The sequence below is a fragment of the Chlamydotis macqueenii genome, chromosome 12 (assembly GCF_036417535.1).
Source record: "Chlamydotis macqueenii isolate bChlMac1 chromosome 12, bChlMac1.mat, whole genome shotgun sequence".
NCBI classification, from domain to species: domain Eukaryota; kingdom Metazoa; phylum Chordata; class Aves; order Otidiformes; family Otididae; genus Chlamydotis; species Chlamydotis macqueenii.
In genome coordinates, this window is record NC_141567.1 from 4,007,713 (window position 1) to 4,023,575 (window position 15,863).

Genomic DNA, 15,863 nt, shown 5'->3' on the forward strand with positions numbered 1-15,863 from the left:
CATATAAAGTCTCTCATCTCAGATTCATAAGCTCTATCTCAAATGTTCTTGTAATTTATTCAGCTACATCAGTGTTCTCTAAACACTGTGCCTGGTGGGACCATAGCTAGTGGGATGTGCTGCAGGTCTCAGCTCTGGAAAAGCCTCTCCACTGCTGGCAGACTCAGAAATAGCTCTTACCCTCCCCTTGTTTAGGATCATCTGTTCCACTCATTTTTTTTTTTTCACAATCAATTTTTTAAAAATTGGCTTCATGTTCCTTTTTTTCCTGGGACAGTGCAACTTCATTTCATCAGGTTTTGTCAAAGTTTTACTTCCTGTCCAACTGAATGAAACTTCAGTGATAAACATTCCTGCCAGTTTTGCTGCCATCATTTTCTGGTGCTTGGCACTGAAAAGCAAAGCTAAATACAGGATGAGAGCCTTTCCCGCTTTCATCCAGCAGAGATGAGGAACAAGGGACTCAAGATGCTGCAGAGTCAGCATCTGTTCTTTAATTAAACCATTTCTTCCCAACCTCAGAGGCCACAATGTTCATTTAGAAGATTTCCCGATTACCACAGCATTTGTAAGAATGTATGTATACAATTTAGAAATCACATACCATAGAAAGCACTCACAGTATGTGTGCATTTTTGTCAAGTTTACAGGTTTGCTACTATTACTTTTTTTTTATAAAAGCACATGTGACCCTTTAATGATATTGTCAACAAATTCAGCAACTGCCTTCTTGCTGCTTTCCCTCCTGCCCAAAACTTCTGTCAGTCTGAGGGCGTTCCGGCCATCCAGGCCCCCCTCCCAATTGTTAATGTTGTCCTACTGGTTTTGCTACTTTAGTATTATTTTTTACTTCCTATTAATTTAGCTTTACATTTATCACTGGGTTGAATTTTGCTCCTCTGTACAAACGATTTCCAGCGAGAGGATGATGATGGTGGCTGCTCATGGAAGCACACCTTAGCAAAGCACTGTCCCTGGGAGCACGCAGCTTCCCATTGACTGCTGGGGGGTGTTCATGTGCTTAAATCCAGGCCAGTGCTTTAGAAGTTTTTTTCATCTAGGCCTGTTTATCACTGAGACACAATAGGTACAACGTGAGGAGGCTTGTGCTCCCACCCTTGCAGGAGGCACTTCCAAGAGCCTGATATTTCGGTAGAAAGAACATCAACTGATCTCTGGTGCTGGCAACGACACCGGCCCTTTCTTCCCTTGTGTGCAGTGATTTTGATCACGCCTGCAATGCTATTCTCTGGCTAATTTGCTAGTTTCTCCTTTCTTTTCTTGTCCAAAGCTGCTCTCACGTACAAGTGCACAGGAGACCAGTGGACAGTGTACTGCAGGGTGATCCGGGAGAAGAATCTGTGCCAAGACATGCGGTGGTATCAGCGCTGTTGCCAGACTTGCAGAGACTTTTATGCAAACAAGATGCAGCAGAAGAGTTAATGAACCTGTGCTACTTCTTAGGGTATTACAGCTGTTTGTATGTAAATCACGGACTAGTAAGTCTGCGTACTGGAACTTCATGAGTTGCTACAATGTGGTGGATCCCAAAGCATACCTAATAAGACTTGAAACTAATTCTACAGACTGGATACCAAAGTAATCCGCTCATCCACATTAAAAAAACAAACAGAAAGAGTCATCTCAAGGAGCCAATCATTTTATCGTCTTTTGACATCCTTACATTTGTCATTAATGCTTTTTACTTTAATATATTACATCACCAGCCACTGGATGGCTTGCTACCATTAAAGAAAAGGACAAGAGTTGCAAAGTGATTACAGTGACTAAGGTTATGGGTACCTCCGTGGAGGAAGGCCTCTGGCAAAATAATTCAGCAAAGGTAGAGACATTACTTAAGCTTTTAATCTTGCCTTTTATCTGATGTTTTCAACTCCCAGCAGTTATCCCACTGTGGAGTGGGCTTGGAGGCACACACATAAATTAAAGGCTTAATTTAAAGAGAGAATTGGCTGTAAAAGCTTGTGAAAACTGATAGCAGTGGATGGACATCTCTGAAATTCCTGCAGAAAACTCAGTGCAATTATAGCCAACATTCCAAGTCGTATTTTTTTTAGAGCAATTAATAGGGACTGCTGCTCTTTCTAATTTTAAAAACAATCCTCTCTCTTTTCCCCAGAATAATATAGTTTCTTTTATGAAACCTAATTTTTCTCTGAGCTTAATGAAGTGGAAGCTTATTAACAGCAGTAGATAGTTATTTTTAAGCAAGAACCATTTGCATGAGATGGGAGAAGCCAGAAATCATTTCATTCAGTAGAGCTCACTGAGGGACTGCGTGGCCTGATCTTTCAGCAGGTTTTAGAAGTCAAGCAGATGATGAGACTGCATGGGTTGATTTTTTTAAGATGACCATGAAATTGGATAAGGTTGGTACAGAAACAGGATTTGGAACAACCTTTGTGTGAAGGATGGAGTGGAGAGAAGAACAGTTGTTTCCCATCTCCTGGCGCTTGTCTGCATCGGAGGTTGTGTAGCCTTTTGAGCCAGAAGTCAGGGACACAAGACGTTCAAAGTGTAATCTTGAGCTTGTTGAAGCCGTAAGGCTTAGACTTCCTTTGCCTTCAGAAAGGGTTAGGATTTTACTCACTGTATTGTAATGCTTCCTGTCTTTCTTTCGCGGTGCTATCGGGTTTGGTGCTATCAGATTGGTGCTATCAGCACTTCGCAAGTGCTGCGTATATGATACTCTTCCACGTCTCTGCACTTTAAACCCAGCTCCTCTCTGAGATGTGAGACTTGAAACAGGAGCTCTGCCCAGGGCAGGGTTTGTCCCCTCCGTTAGTCGTACAGATCGATGTCTCCCTGTCGTATCTTGCTCCAACACATATCATTTCCCTTGCCAGGGTCCAAGGCCAGTTGTGCAGTGGTTAAGTTACAGTTCACGATACGAACAGAGGCGTTTGGATGAATTGCAGCTTTGTACTCGCTCTAGAACTGCGCGTTACTGTTTTATTCTTGGACATGAGTGCAGAACTAAGCCCAGCTACTGCCCCCAGCCCCTGGGCCAGTCTGGATTGCAGCTCACACCCGTTCTCAAGTTGTCTTTGTTGCTGTTGTCTCTTTTTCCCAGTGCAAGGAGGGATGAAGACTCTTAGTACCCAATGTATCTTTAAAGCAACTTTTTCTTCCTTATTACAACCCTTTCAATATCTAGGACCTCACTGGAATAACTCACCAGCATTTTATTAAGGGCTAAGATTTTCAAGCACAGGGAGCTAATGTTCATCAGCAGACGAACACTGCGTGGGCTTCACGTTCGCATCTGTGTTTATCGGTGCAAAGAACTGCGCATGCACGCAAGGGCTGGCCTGTATGCACAAAGGCACATTTGCACACACGTTTTTTCTCAAGTGCCTGTCTCAAACAGATCTGCTTCCCAATGCCCCAGATGATTTTCTCTATCAGGGAAATGATTCCAACTCATTTTTTTGTTATACTGGATGTTCTTTTGGCATCTTATCGTCAGGATCAGACCTTCTTCTTCTGTTATTCCCGCTCTGTAGCCCCACCGCAGACGTTGTGTAACTACTTAGCAAGTAATCGATGGAAAATGTTGCTGGCAGAGGTGACAGGGAAGATTCAGGCAATACCACCGTGATGTTCAGTTATGCAATTTAATCGGTTTGGAGTTTACTGTTCTTCTTTTAATGGGCGACGTTTGCCCATGAAGTGCCCTGGCCCCATCAAACACCACTCCCTTGCTGATCATTTTTGGCATTGCTAACACTGCAGTTGGGCTGTTCAAGGATTTGCCATCGGGCTTCTCTGTTATCTTGCAAGAGTAGCATGTGTGTTTATTACTAATGGGAATCAAAGGTGCTTCCAAATAGCAGGGGTCATTTTTCCTTCCGGTGCTATCTGTCAGCCTCTCTAGGCAAAAGGTGGCCTCCTAGAAAGGCGCGTAGGAGAGGAAGGATTTTAATTCTTATATTTTTCACTAATAATTCACTACTGGCCACTGTCCAGACAGGATGCTAGGCTAGTTAGACCTGTGGCCTGTCCCAGTATGCTAGGTCCTGGACATCTGGGTCCAAGTTCTGGGTCCTACCTAAGGAACCAGGAATTTACAAGGAATTCTTTTAAATGTCTGAGCACTGAAAAAACCACCTCAGTTGCTCTCACAGCCCACAGATTAGCGTGCATCTACTTTTTTTTTTTTTTTAGTAATTAGAAATCAACATGAATTAAAAACTGATGGCACAACACAGCTCCATTTATTACATTCTCTTACTTCGTATAGTGACAACTTTCCCATTTTTTAATAGCCAGAAAAACAATAATAATAAAAAGTTTAATTCTATTCGATACTCCTGCACTTCTGTTTTGTATCATTTAAAGGAGCTTTTCTATGAATTTACAGCTCTGCTCTGCCCTCAGCTACTCCATACTGGTGAAAAGAAAGCTGTTTGTTTCAGTGTATCTACGACAATACTTGTTTTAGTTGTTCGTAAGAGATGGACGCTCTTTTGATTACAGTGGTGGTGTTTCCATATTGTAAACAATACTCTGTACTGTTACTAAAGTACTGTACATTTCTAGTTGCACAATTGTGTTATTGAGTGTAGATTCTCACTATCTCATGTATGGTGCTTTTTTTTGTTGGTGGAAAAGAATCTTAGCAGTCGATTATTGCTTGGTATTTTATTATAATACAGGGATATATTCTCCATGGCAATAATATCATTTAAGTTTTTCATTACAGAGTGAAATGTATATGTTTTTCCATTAGCTGATTTGCATATGTACTGTATCCATGGTAATTTTCTTTTTGGTGCTGGTTATAAATAGAAAAGATAAAACCAATCAAACTGAATGAAACCAGTTGTAAATGAAAACAAAAAAAAAAAAAAAGCAAAAGAAAAAGAGGATCATTCCATTTTGAAAAAATTGAGTATGTTGAATAATAAATTTATTTTTTCCATAACAACTTCAATAAAGTTTGTGAACTTGGAAAAAAATACAAAGCAAACCAAACAGCTAGCATGAAAATGAAGAGAAAGGAGTAAAGCTGTAGGGAATACGTTACGCATCTGTCTAATCCTGGACTGAGACTGAGATTTGATTAAGTCTAAGCCAACTGTTTGATAGCTGTGGTAGGTGTAAAAGGTCATTTGTCAGTAAAATTCTGGCATTTCAGAGTTCCCAGTGTGTCACAAATGAAGAAATGATGGGTCTTGTCCCGGTTGGGTTACAAAAGAAAGCCCAGGGAATGTTAAGACCTGGCTGATGCCCTGCAAGGTCTGTGGTCAGTGACACAACAGTAGAAAATGCCTGGCTGGAAAAAGTGAGGCAGGCTGCGTGTGGGGTATCGCTGCGGATGCCTGCGCAGGCTGCGGGGAAGCTAAAGCGTGTGCTTGGGGGTTTTGAGAAGCACTTTTGAGAAGGGTTGCTTTCAATGTATGTTGGAGCTGAGATGAGCTGGCAGCTTGCTGTGTGTTTAATGGGAACTGCTCCACAGGCGCAACCCAATAATGAAGACTGCTGAGCATGTGGAAATTTATACTGGAGCAAAACTATCCCATCCATTGGAAAGGTATCTACATAACCTAGCTGCACACTTCCCTGGTGTGAAATAAACAGAATTACTTCAGTGCCAAGTGTTTTGGATGTCTTTATTGTAGGCACTAGCCAGAATCTCTGTACTCTTTAACTCCCTCCTCAGCATGGTGAAGATGTTTTTTGTGAACAGCTGCACGCAGATATGCCTGTAGGATCCTCTCCCATCCTGCCTCACAAAGATGCCATCATCTGTATCCCATTCCAGCTCAATTCTTAGGAAAAGGACACTTGGAGATGGAAGCAGCACCTTTCTAAAGCAGCCTTAAAACCAAACCAAAGTACGGTTGATGTGAGAGTCCTCCTCCCAAAATGATTTCCAGAAATGGAGTTTATACTTCTGTTAAAAATAGAGTTCATTTGCTGATCTCTCTCTGGCTTCTTGGTAATGGCACAACACTGACAGGCTTCCCAGTTTTCAGAGGAAGCCTTAGGAGATAGCAGCCCACCTGCCATCCTACATGTGACTGTTAACAGCAGCAAAATTGTAGAAACTCCATCCAAGTGTTGCTGTATATTAGCACATCATCGTGTTTGTGCATTGCCTGCAGTCAACATATGATTGCAATTGTTGACCTGTTTAAACAATAAAACGTAGCTATAAGCCTTTGGAAGCCAAAAGGCTTCCCATTAAGCTGGGATATGGCAATGGGTGGGAGGGGTGTAAGGAATGCTGTCATACATTTGGCTTGAAATTTTCCTGGTATGGGCCAATAGCTCTTCTATAAATCCAGTAGGCTTACATACTTAGTTTGCCTATTTTGCATGTAGCAGTTTGCTGTTTTTCTCTTATTCCTAATCCCCATCTTCTAACCAAGAAACCAGATGATTTGAAGCCATCGTCCTTCCCTGTGATCTCAGTCGTCTTTTTATTTAAGACACTTCAGCCAACATCGTTAAAGGCAGGTGGGGTCAGATGGCTCTGGTGCTCTGGCGTAAAAGCATCAGGAGGAAAAGCTAATGTCTCCTCAGCTGCTCAGAGCTCAGTTCTGCCTCCACCACCTCCACCTGCTTCCTTCACCATCTTGCAAGTCCTGGTGTACATGGCAGCCTTAGCTGTCTCTTGGTCCCTTGCAGCGGTGGGACCCTGCTTTCTCTGGAAGGAAATTTTTTTCAAAAAGGTCAATGTGGATCACCTGACCCTGGCATCAGCCCCGTGCATCACCCCCGTGCATCACCACCTCGCTCCGTTGGTGGAGTGAAAACTGCATGTTCCTTTGTGCTTACCCCATCACATGGTTCGTTGGGAAAGGTATGTTTTCGTCTTATTGTAGAGTGTTGGCACAAACACCAATATGCTGGCAAAGAAGGCAGATGCACTCATGTTCAATGCACTCACACTTGTGACAGAGTAAGAAAAGAAGCCTTGGTAGCCTACTTGCTGGCAAGTTATTTGCCTCACTTGTCCTCCTGCTGTATGAATATAGCACACCCAGAAACAGGCAGACTGAGGGAACTGCTCCTGAAGAGCATTTCTTCTTTGAGTGCTTGGACCTGTGCTGCACACGTTTGATAATAATTCTCCATACCACTTGGACTTCAACATCCTTTTGCTTATCTTGATTTGGAGGCAGGTCAGTAGGAAGACAGGAGTTCCTCGGACACTGCTAATGCACGAAGACCGGTTATCTTTTCTGTGTGCATTTTTTTTTGTCCTTTTATCATGTCTCTGGCTTCTCTTCACACTCTTTAGAAATGGGCTGGTCTGCCTGGAGAGAGACCTTCCAACACCATAACTGCCTTGGACAAGCAGGACTGAAGCATCTTCGCTTTGGATCGGAAGAACTGTCTGTTTATAAAAGGAGAGTTTAAACAAGAGAGTATATAAGCAGAGAGGGATCACAAACTCCTGTTAGCAGTAACTACTCGGAAGGTAATCGGAGAGTCTCCAAAGCTGACCTCCATGCGTCTTGCATCACCTCGTCTCCTTTCGTGCCACTTTCATGTGACTGGACCCCATGAAGAATGCCTGGAGGTTGCACTGTACCACATTTATTATTTTGACAGAGCTGCCATGCCTGCCAAATGGTGGCCAGACACCCAGACAGACTTTCCCAATTAGCAGAGTCCTGCAGCTGATGTCTGGGGCTTGCATATGTGTTCCCTGGTGTTACCACAGCCGAGACACTGGCCGGGTCCACATGGCCTGCGGTAGGTATCCGCCGCGGCCGCTGGGCTGGAGAGAAGCAGCTGGGCTTTCTTGAAAGTTTGTGGTTTCCCTCGGCTCCTCTTGTTTGGCTGTGAAAGGCTCCTGCTTGGGTGTTTCCTCCTTTCATCCCTCTGGGGCCTGGGAGGAGCTGGAGCCTGCAGTGTGACTTGTCTGGGTCATGCCACAGGCCTTGGCATCCTCCTCAACTTTAGGAGAGAGCGACTCCGCACGCTCGCCATGGTGGAGCCCGCAGGACATTTGCGCATGGGGCCGGCTCCTGGCACGACTCGGTCTCCAGGTGAACCCTTGCATCCTCAGCACCTCCGGTCTCTCCTGAGCCTCAGGGCCTTATGGCAGTCTCAGTGTAACGCCAGAGATGCTCGCCTTGTCCTTCCTTCTCTGTTCCCCACAGACACGCTTCATGGCCTTGCCCTCCCTGCACGATCATTGTCCCTTTCCCCTCTTGCTCTGCTTGCAGCTGCTTTGTCCCCCACAAGCTTGCTTTGCACCCACCAGAAGCTTTGCCACCTTTGCAGTCTATACAAAATACCTTCCCTCATCTGCACTTAATCCCCTCCCTCAGCCCTCTGAAGAAAAATGTTTTTCTCATTGTACTACTGTAGTAGCTTTATTATTCCCCTCATTGTTGCTTTAATGATCATTTGTTGTTCTGTGGTCTTTTATAATGATTCCGTGTTCTTTGTGCAGTGACACTCAGAATCTACACCCAGACATGCGGATGCTGGAAGGCCGTGCCCAAAGAAATGGTCCGTCTCTCAAGAGCTTACAGACTGCAGGTGGTCCTGAGGACAAGGCAGATTCCCAGACCAGCTAGCTGGGGTTACTGGCAGCAACAATCTGAAAAGGCATGGAGATGAGCGTAGGCCGCTTCGGAATCAAGTGAGTGAGGCTGTGCTGCGGTTACCGCACTGGCAGGGGAGTGAAAGGGATATTCCCCACTGGTTTTATATCCTCAGACACATTTTTTGTTATTGGAAGTAGCAAAGGGTAAAATTCACATCGCTTCAGAGATGCCCCTTACAGAAACCGTGCTGCAGGATCCAGCCCCAAGCCTGGATGCTGCTCCAAATGTGGGCTGGCAGAGAGGCAAACGCTCATTTGTTCAGCAGGAGGAGAGCGCTGGTAGCACGCCAGTCTGTACGGCTGGCTGTGCTCCCCCAAAAAGCATCAGCTGTTGAAAGATCAGTAACAGTTTTCTGTAAGGTCACCGCTGCAACATCATTCTGCAGCCATCCTGGAGACAGGCAGGGAAACTATTCAGGCTGTTGATGAGCTGGTGAAAAAGGGTATCCTCTATCTGGATCCTGAGGTTGCACAAAAATCAGTACAAACGCAGCCTGGCCAGCAAAGCCAGACAAGCCATTCTTGGGGGTTTTTTAAAATTTTCTTGGAAAATACATTATTTTAACATTTTGCAGCTTCCATTTATTTCCCCAGCTCTGTATTTTTCCCCTTTATTTTGTCTCTAATGGCAAAAAGACCCGACCAGACTGCAGCTTTGTTTGGCACCAGACTTTCCTCCTGAGATGATCGCACAAAAAGTCTTTTATCACTTCGGCGGCTCTGAGCCAGAGCTGCTTGTGGTGGAAGTCACCGGGACTGTAACCCCGGGCTGTCGTGGGACGAGAGTCAAGCTCGGACTGTCAGCAAGGCGAGCTGCAGCAGTCGAAGCCCCTGCCAGGACACGTCAGTACTTCTGAGCGTGCTTCCCTCAGTGCTGCTCTCGTTAAGGAAAGGGTATGAAATCCACATCTAGATTGAATTAGTCCTTTAAAAAAAATTAAGTGTTGTTTAAAATATAAATCCTGTCCAGAATCATGGTCTAATTCCTTAGGAAATCGCTATAAATTGAGCCTCCACGGCTCCTCACTGCCTAATAACAACATGTCACATCTTGGTTTTCCCACAGAGCTGGTTCACCTTCCGTGCCACTTGCGCTGCGTTGGCTTCGGCACTGTCACCTCTGCTTTATGCCCAGGTTTTGTCTGAGGAAGGAGGGCCCTGCTGAACTACTGCACTGCTGCTCTCTCTTTAGGCATCGGCAGGCCCCCAGAGCTGCCAGCCGCTCTCGCTCGTGGCTCCTTCCCCGCATCGTTTCACAACACTGGCCAACAATAACTTGAGGAGGGGACTGGGACACTGAGCCGAAGAAATGCTGTCAGCCGCGTTTCCCAGAGGGTAAGGAAGATTCCAGCGGGTTTTTTTTTTCCCAACCATGTGTTGCTGAAGAAACTATTTTAAAGGGGAAAAAGAAAAACCACATTATTGTGTAAGCAAGATGGAAAACAGCTTTCCGTGGGTTGCCAGGTATTTATGTGCCATTCTCTCTGCGATGTTCTTAGCAACAACATTGCCTGTGGCTGGCTGACTCTCAGTACGGGGGGTTTTGCAACAGCTGTGTGCACAGTGCCTTCCTTCCCAAGAAATGCCTTTTCCCAGGCTGTCCTCGTGGCTCCGTTTATTTGTACACGAGACGATGGCGAGGTTATCAAGGCTTACCATCAACTGGAGAAACGCACAGCAGAATCAGCTGTGCGTGTGTGAGAATTACAGTTTTTGGGGAGTAGGCTCTTAGGCAGCTCCTAGGAGAGGTCTGCTCTTTCTTATGTATCTCTCTGGAGGAATTGCTGCCTGTGTTCGTACTACAAGCTATGGAGTACCTGTACCCATATGTGTCAGAAAGAAAAAGCAGATTTGCTTGTTTGTTTTCCAGCCTCCCCGAAGAATGGTCCTAAAAGCAGAAGTATCTTTCACTGTGGAAAAAAAATTGACAAAAACATCCTCATATTTGTCAAAAATTTCTTAGATGTTTTTCAGGGTATCGCTAGGACCTGCCAGGCTCCTCCCCTGCCTTACCCCAAATACTTCCATTTTTGGCTAAAAAATCTCAGGTTTGGGATTTTTTGACCAACAATGTCAGCCAAAACCCAACCTCTTTCCTCTAATTTTTCCACTTAATTTTTAAACTATCTTCTGGCAAAACAGGAATATTGTTTTGATGGAAAATTTTCAGCCAGCTCTGCTCATTAGTTTCTGCCAACAGCTGTACAGGCAAAACAGTGCATCTTCCAAGAGAGGAGACTGTCCGAAGGGCCGAACACGAGGCGGGCGATGACTAACGCTTCTCTCCCCAGCTCTGTGCCCCAGCCAGCATTGTGCTCTTTTGCAGGCCTCAGCCCTTAATGAGAGCCATCTTTCTAGAGATGCTTCCAGCCTAAATTTCTCTTGGCAAGGCAGCTCAGTAACTCAGGTGCTTTGCCAGGTTAAAGGAAGATACGGGTGGCACAGAAGGATCTCCTCTGCCCGAAGGACCACAGGACCTAGAGGAGCCATGTTGTGCATCTTTTATCCACGTTGAGTAATATTTGGATCCCTCCAGGCAAGTATCGGTTGTCAGGGAAGGGTGGGGAGATGGGACTAGTCCAGCTCGCTTTCAAAGCAAGCTTCACTGTGCTGTTGTTTAACGGAGATGTTTAGGTAGACCGGCAGCTGAGCCGTGCACAGCCATGAGCAGTCTCCATGTAACCCCGAAGCTCTCCAGGGACAAGATCCTAAAGTGGCTGATGGACTGAAATGACACCAGTCACATCACTGCTGTGTGTCTGTTCCTCATCTGTCCACGGGGAAGGGGTTTTTCTCACTGAATGTGGAGCGTGAATTCAGGGGGAGCCCAGCTCCTCTCGTTTCCTGAGTTCCTGAAGGAGGCAAAGAAGGATGATGTTCTTGCAGAGCAGGGCAGAAACAAAATTTCAATGTTTGACCTCTGCAGCCAAAGGAGCATCTGCCCATTGTCTACATGAGCACTCCTCAGGGGACGGCCAGCAGTCCCTAGTATTTGCGAAGTGCTCTGAGATCTTTCAGTGTAAGACCTTTTAGATGTGCAAAAACTTATAGCCCTTCTCTGACCATTGCTGATTTTAGAGGGTTAAGTTAGGAACAGGAAATGCGATGACTAAAGGAAAGCCATTAATATTAAATTCTGCCCTTTGCCAGATAGTCTTGTGTTATCTTTGCTCTTTCATGAAATATTTTCCAGTTTTCCTTGCAGGGCATTCTTTACAGGGGTAGCAACTGAGGAGCTGTAACTTGGCACATCTCCACCTGCTTTTCTGTAGCAGTGCACATTTGTGCTCTGGGATTTGAAGAATTTCCTTTGCCTCTAGAATTGATATGCAAACAGTTAGCTGTACAGACATCAATCTGTCCAGTAGACATGCCGCGTGACCTAAGAAATAATACAGGTGGTCAGCACCATGCTGGTGACTCTTGAATTTCTGGAGCAAACAGACTCATTTTCCTATGTCTAGAAGACAGGAGGTCCTGTATACACCCTCCAGTAATGTAATCTGCTGTGCTTGACTGATCACAAAACACCCGCCAAGACTTCCCTAACAAAATTCTTGGTCTTTGCCAAGGAAAGCAAAGATTTGCAGGAAATGAGAGCTGTGACCTTGCCACCTCACAAATAGCTTGGAGATCTCAAGATGCTCATCTCAGCAGAGGGATGCTCGTGCCAGAGCAAACGTAGAGCCCTGTGTGGTCAGCGCACAGCTCTTCCAGCATCCTTTTCTTTACCTCCTCCAACAGATATCAACTCTGTTGTGATTAAACAGAAATGGGAGAACTTAGTCTTCTCCTGCCTGTTTGCTGTCTTGCTGCAAGTCACACTACGTACAGGTACCACTGTGTGAGCAGGTATGGAATGCAGGATGTGAAGACTGGGAGAGGTGAGTGTTGCTGGCTGCATAACCCAGCTCATACCATTTCTCCCACTAGTGATTTCATCACAGCCAAAAGCTGTGTGCTTCATCTGCTGTGCACCATTTCTCTTAAAGCCTAGGGGAAAATCGGCAGCTAAAACCTCAGAGAGAAAGAAATGGGGCTCCAGAGAACCCCATAACTCTGAGCAAGTTGTTCTCTAGGTTAATCGTGGTTTCTGTTAAAAAGAAGTCTTTCGTTTCCCATTGATACTTCTCAGGTTGCAAGGAGAACCATTCTTCTGCTCCTGAAGGCCCTAGCTGCAGACACAGCCTTGGAAGGGAAGCTTGCTCTCATGGCTACGGCAAAGGAATGGGAAGCACGAGACCTGGCATGAAGTCCCGCTCCCATCGAAGCCAGTGGGATGTTTGCCATTGGCTTCAGGGGAAGCCAGGATTGCAGTCTGCAGCCAGATCTGCTGGTGTGTTGAGCTGTGCTGAGAGCAGGACCAGAAAAGGTTCTCGGTTTCCTGATAAAGCTGTTACTGCCTCAGCCCCTCTGCTGCAGATAGCTGGTTTCTCACCTCACGTTGCTTGCTTTTGTGTTTTCATCTCTCATTCTTAGGGCAGAAACGCTTTGAGGAAGAGACTGGCTGCATAGTTTATGCCTGTTGTATTGTCCCGGGACTGGAACTCCTGGATGTCCCTGCCATCAAAATCATCCCTCTCCATTGTGGATTATGGACAGTGCAAGAGAACGGCATAAAGCAATGGCACAGGGCTGGGAAAAGTGGCTTAAAAGAAGTAAAACCTATGAGATTTGCTCCAGGTAAATAACTGTGCCTTTTCTTGCAGGCAGCGGCTTGAATTAGCTCTAGAATTAAGCCTGAGTGGTTCAAGAGAGCCTGAAGAGGTTGTAAAGGTGATCCAGGGATGGGCTCACCTGCTTCACACCTTCACACCAGCATGAACTGCTGGGAATCTTGATATTATAAGCACCCCTTTATCTCTTGTCTGCTCTCTTTCGAGATTAGGTGGAAGCCAAGTTGTGTTAGTGATGAGCCATGGTATAGGTACTCATTAGCCTGATAGTCAAACTTTCCCAAATTATTATTGTTCCCCCTGCTAATAAGCCAACCAAAAGGTTGCCATGCTGCTGTAGTGATGTAAGTGTTAAGTAGTGCACGATATAGTGCTCCCCGATGTGTTCCACGCCCTTGTGCCAGCTCTGGCAGCCCACACAGCATCCACGTTTGAAGCATGGGCAGGGTTCGTGCGCTCCTCTGAAAAGCAGGTGAAGGGAGCGATCTCAGAACGAACTGAGGTTATTCTGTTACACCAAATACCCCTGGTTTAGCCTATACAGGTCTCATTGTTTTTATTTGAATGCACACATTGTGGAGCCAAGGAAAAATAAAACATTGCAAGTAATTCTCGCTCTTTATCTGTATTTCTTCCTGATCAGGACGTCTGCTTCTCTTCATCGTGTGCGTTTGGTCTCTACTGCCCCTTTCTGGGAACATCTGTAAACGCATCACATCGATTTAAAAGGCACGAAGGTTTACCTCCCGGACCAAGAGGCTGCCTTGTCTTTCCTCACCTCTCCAGACACCACATGTTTGACAGCTTCTCCTCCTGGCTAGCCATAGCTTGTGTTCTCTGGCCATCTGGGACGTCGTCCCGTTCTTTTGACATTTCCACAAAGAGCAGCTGTTGGGAGCAGCTTTCGGGTAAGTTGAAACCATTGTGATAGATTTCCCCCCCCACACACACACAAGCAAGGCATCTGTAAGTGTAGATGGTTAAAGCTGAGGTAATGTTGATCATATAGAGATCCATAGCTAATAGTTTTACTATCATTTTCTCCAGCAAGTTGAAGCAAAGCTACCCAGAAGTTCAGCACTGGTACAGGAGCACACCCCAATGTTACCTCTTTACATATAGAGATCTTTGCAGGCTAAAATACTCATTCTTTTAGTAATAAATGGGGAAGAATGGGGAGGAAAGCAAATAAAAAAGCCAAATGATGCAGTATTGTCTCCTGATTGCTTAGCTCAGCTCTTCCCATCTATCTTTCACATCAGTCTGAGATTGTTCCCCAAGATATCTTATCAATAGATCCTTTCTCAGCTTAGTGACAGCCTCTGAGCCAACTTTTTTTTTCTGATTCAGTGACTGGCACAATGTTTGCATGAAGTCTGAACTACCAACTTGTTGCTCTTCTATTTTCTTTTCTTTAGACCCCATCAGCTCTCGTGTTTCCTAGGGCAAACACAATCAAACAAAATGAATCAGAATAAACAGAAAGAATTAGTGCTCACTCTTGCTTAACAACATGCCTGTAACTTGTTTTCTTCATTAGAAAATTCAATCCAGCTACTTTTGCTCAGGTTAATTCACTGTAGCTGCTATCCACAGGCTCTGGGTTACACGTAACGGTGAGATGAGAGGACAGTGCTTTGCTTTTAGCAAGACCTCAGCATTTGTGTGTTTTGAACTTCAAGGAATGCAGCAAGGAGGGGTTTCCTCATCCACTGCTGCCTGGTTCTCTGTGGTATTCGTTCTGTTGCTGGTAAAGTCCCACCTGGGAGCACAAAAGAAAGATGACACTTTGTACTTTTCATCTGCTCATTTGTCACTTTAATTCTCATAATAGTTCCTTTTCTCCCTTCTTTTTCTTTTTCTCTTGCACTTGCTCTGATTTTAGCACTCCTCCCGCAGCCAGAGAGGGTCAGTTCTGTCCTTGAGCCCTTCATCCTGGTCTCCCGGCTGCCTGGGCACTGTCCCTGGGCTGGAGATTGGCTGCAGGACAGCCCCCAGCACGCAGCTCAGCTCTGTGCAGAGGGCTGCTCGCTTGTGCAGAGTGAGTGCGTGCAGGCATCGCTGCAGGATGGGGCCTTTCACAGGACGTGAGCTGTGCTTGCCGCTGGCAATGCTTTGTCTTTGACCCATTCCCTGGGACCTGAAGGGAAAGATCAGCCTTTGGCTTTTAGGAGACTTTCCTAGCGCTAGCCTCAAAAAAGCAGAAACACTGCCCTCCCTCTTTGGACCAGAACCCTATGGCAGAACAAAGGCTACAGGTTTTCTGCTCATGAAGCTTTTGATGTGCCTTTTTTTTCCTTTTATAACCCAAGAAGGTCCCTAGCACTGTGATAAAAGCCCCCACTGCCCACTGGGGCCCCTCTCCTCATGGTGAACGTGGTCCAGAGGGAAGGTGAAGGTTTCCTCAGAAGCACAGACCCATTCCATGCCTCCATTTAGAGAAGATTTGTCTGTGTTTATTGCTAACAGTGTTCTTCTGTGCATTCAGCTCAGCTGAGAACCCAGTTAGTGACTTTCCAGTGGCCTTGAAGCCCAAGACCCATGTTTCTTTAATTTTGTCCCATCTGTTGGATGCGTAGGGAAACGGCTGGGAG

General features: G+C 45.5%; 1 protein-coding gene across 3 annotated transcripts in view; it reads left to right on the plus strand.

The window, feature by feature from the left end:
• The window catches only part of ADAMTS17 (ADAM metallopeptidase with thrombospondin type 1 motif 17), a 187,130-nt gene extending 185,687 nt beyond the window's left edge, over positions 1–1,443 (plus strand). For all 3 annotated transcript variants that reach the window (XM_086757388.1, XM_086757387.1, XM_086757389.1), the window contains one exon: positions 1,292–1,443. In XM_086757388.1, coding sequence (XP_086613514.1) covers positions 1,292–1,443 — 152 coding nt within the window. The remainder of the gene's footprint in view (positions 1–1,291) is intronic.
• Positions 1,444–15,863: the final 14,420 nt, after the last annotated feature.